The sequence below is a fragment of the Gavialis gangeticus genome, unplaced genomic scaffold (assembly GCF_001723915.1).
Source record: "Gavialis gangeticus isolate Ggan-Ray unplaced genomic scaffold, GavGan_comp1, whole genome shotgun sequence".
Lineage (NCBI taxonomy): Eukaryota > Metazoa > Chordata > Crocodylia > Gavialidae > Gavialis > Gavialis gangeticus.
The window spans coordinates 16,152,696-16,155,044 of record NW_017729001.1 but is presented as its reverse complement, the minus strand read 5'-3'; the positions used below and the strand labels follow the sequence as shown (position 1 = coordinate 16,155,044).

The following is a 2,349-nucleotide window of genomic DNA, read 5'->3' as shown; positions in this document are numbered from 1 at the left end:
CGCCAGCCGAGGACACGCAGCCAGGGCTGGAGCACAATGGCGATAAAAACAGCGAGATAGCGGGGCTGTTTGGGCTGGGCCGAGCGGCACCGCAGCGCCCGCACAGCGGAAGCCCCCACACTGAGGCACCAAGGCGACCGCAGAGCCCCGCCCCCCGCAACGGCTCCCCAACGGCCGGCGCCCGTGCCCCGTCCCTCTCACCTGGCGCCCAGGAGGCCTCTGGCCAGCTCGGTCAGCTCGCCCCGCGCCTCCGCCCTGCTCAGCGCGCCGCTGCCCTGCGGGCTCCAGGGCGGCGGCTCCTCCGGGCCCAGCGGCGCCGAGAAGTCCCGCAGAAAGGAGCCAAGGACGCCCTGGGCTGCCTCCGTCTCCGCTTGCAGGGCCAGGGCCATAGCTGTGGCCGTGGCCATGGCCGCGCCGCGCGCCCGGCCGCCTTCCCCCCAGCGCCAGGCAGGCGCCAAGCAGAGCGCGGGGGTAAGAAACTGTAGCGGCGGCTCCTTTAAGGGAGCGGGAAGGGGCGGGGCATGGGAGGGGCCGCCCGCCCCCGCGCTCCTCAGCCTGTAGGTGAGCTGAGCTGTGCTGCGCTCGGCCCTGCCCCGCGTCACGTGTATTGCGCAAGGAGCGCGCGATGAATGTGGCTGGGCAGCACGTGGTCCTCGCGCTTTCCCCAGAGAAGAGCAGAGCTGGTGTGGGGAAGGGGTAGGGGTTGTTGGGGAAGCTTTTCGCTGGGCTGCTGGTCCCAACTCAAATGCTAACCCACTTGAATACAGGAGCTGTCTCAGCCTGAGGAAGGTTTTTTAAACATGAAAGCTTGCTAAGAATTGTTTTTTCCAAGTGTCACCGCCGGGATGCGACTAGCTGTTCTCGGGCCGCTCTTCCCAGGGTGATTGGCGTTGTACCTTGCCGGCGTTCCGGCCTTCGCTTGAGCTGATGCTCTCCGCCCGACTCCTTGACCCCGTTCCCGCCTGCCATGACTTGATGGTATCGGTGTCTGGGGTCGGTCATCGTGTGCGCTCGTAGGCCCAGGGTTCTTCTGGTGGTCACTCTCGGGGCTCCACCACCCCTACACCCCGGCCTCACGCCTCCTATATGGTGGTGCCAAGCTGTTCGTCATCTTGTTCTTTGGACTCTTACCCGTATGATATGCTGGCTCCTCCCTACCCAGAACTAGGCCTACTATGGGTTAATGCCCTCCGGTCTCCCCTAGAGCTCAGGGAAAAGACAAGCTTAACAGAAACCACAAAAACCTCAATGCAAACTTGTGCGTACTGCCCCTTTAATTGCCCCCCCCCCCACGCCTCACTGAAGCACTGACTGTCTCTTGCTTAGGCACTCAGTCTTTGCCTATTCCCCTGCACCTCACAGTCCAGCGAAGGTGTTGCCTTTGGAGGCACCTCTCTCTGGGCTTCCCTGCAGTCTATCCTCCTAGGGGTGATTTCTCCTGGGGTATCCTTCAAGGTGTCACGGGTGATCCCGGAGCTTCCTGGCAGCCGCGCCGGCAGTGTCGTTCGAGCAGCGTTGCTGCCTCTTCTCACACCTGTCCTGGGTGTTTCTCCCCTTGTGCCTCGATGTTCCTGCCTGTCCAAGAGGCGAGGACATCGGGTGCTGCCTCTCCTCCCTCTCTGCCAACCCTGCGGCGTGTGCCGCCATTTTTATTTGTGCCGGCCGGCACGCTGCGTTTGCATCACTGGCCGGCTGCAGCTGAATAAACAAGTGCCTAATGAGCCGCGCAGGTTTCGCCTCCCGTCATCCATTCCCAGGCTCAGAAGTTGCTGGTGAGTACCTTTGCGTCCCGGGACACCAACTATTGAAGTTGGTCCAATAAGAGAGATCAGATTCAGCCAAAGAACCTCGTCCACCCGCCTCCAGAGCACCCCAGGCTCCGGGGTGGTTCATTTCACTTGGAAGTGGAGGGCTGCCCCTTGTGGGAGGAAGTGCCACCCCCGTACTGCAGTCACGCGCAGGCCGGTAGAGGAGTCAGGCTGGTAGGGACCACCAGAGTGACTTCCAGTCCAGCTGCTGGCCCGAGGCAGGATGGTCCCCATCCAAACCAGAGGCAATGCGTAGGGGGGGCACAGGGGATCATGTGCCCCCCACCCCTGAGACTGGCTGCCACTGCCTTCTGCAGGCAGTTGCTGCCCCCCATTGCTACCAACACAGCTGTTGGCGACTGCCAGCAGATCCCATGGCAGATCCCGCTCGCCACTCACCCCTGCCAACAGCATGGACAGTGGCTGCAGGCAGTCCCCCCGACTCATACCCCGCCCCCCTCACCGCCAATACTTTTGTGGCTGCCTGTGGGTGGTCCGTGCTCACCACCGCCATGCCCCCGTTGTCAACACTGCCACTGCC

At 63.1% G+C, this 2,349-nt stretch overlaps 1 protein-coding gene across 1 annotated transcript in view; it reads right to left on the bottom strand.

Moving 5' to 3' along the window:
- PPM1F (protein phosphatase, Mg2+/Mn2+ dependent 1F) overlaps positions 1-406 on the bottom strand; it is a 35,482-nt gene extending 35,076 nt beyond the window's left edge. The window contains exon 1 of the mRNA XM_019506950.1: positions 202-406. Coding sequence (XP_019362495.1) covers positions 202-389 — 188 coding nt within the window. The 5' untranslated portion in view covers positions 390-406. The remainder of the gene's footprint in view (positions 1-201) is intronic.
- Between the last annotated feature and the right edge of the window lie 1,943 nt (positions 407-2,349).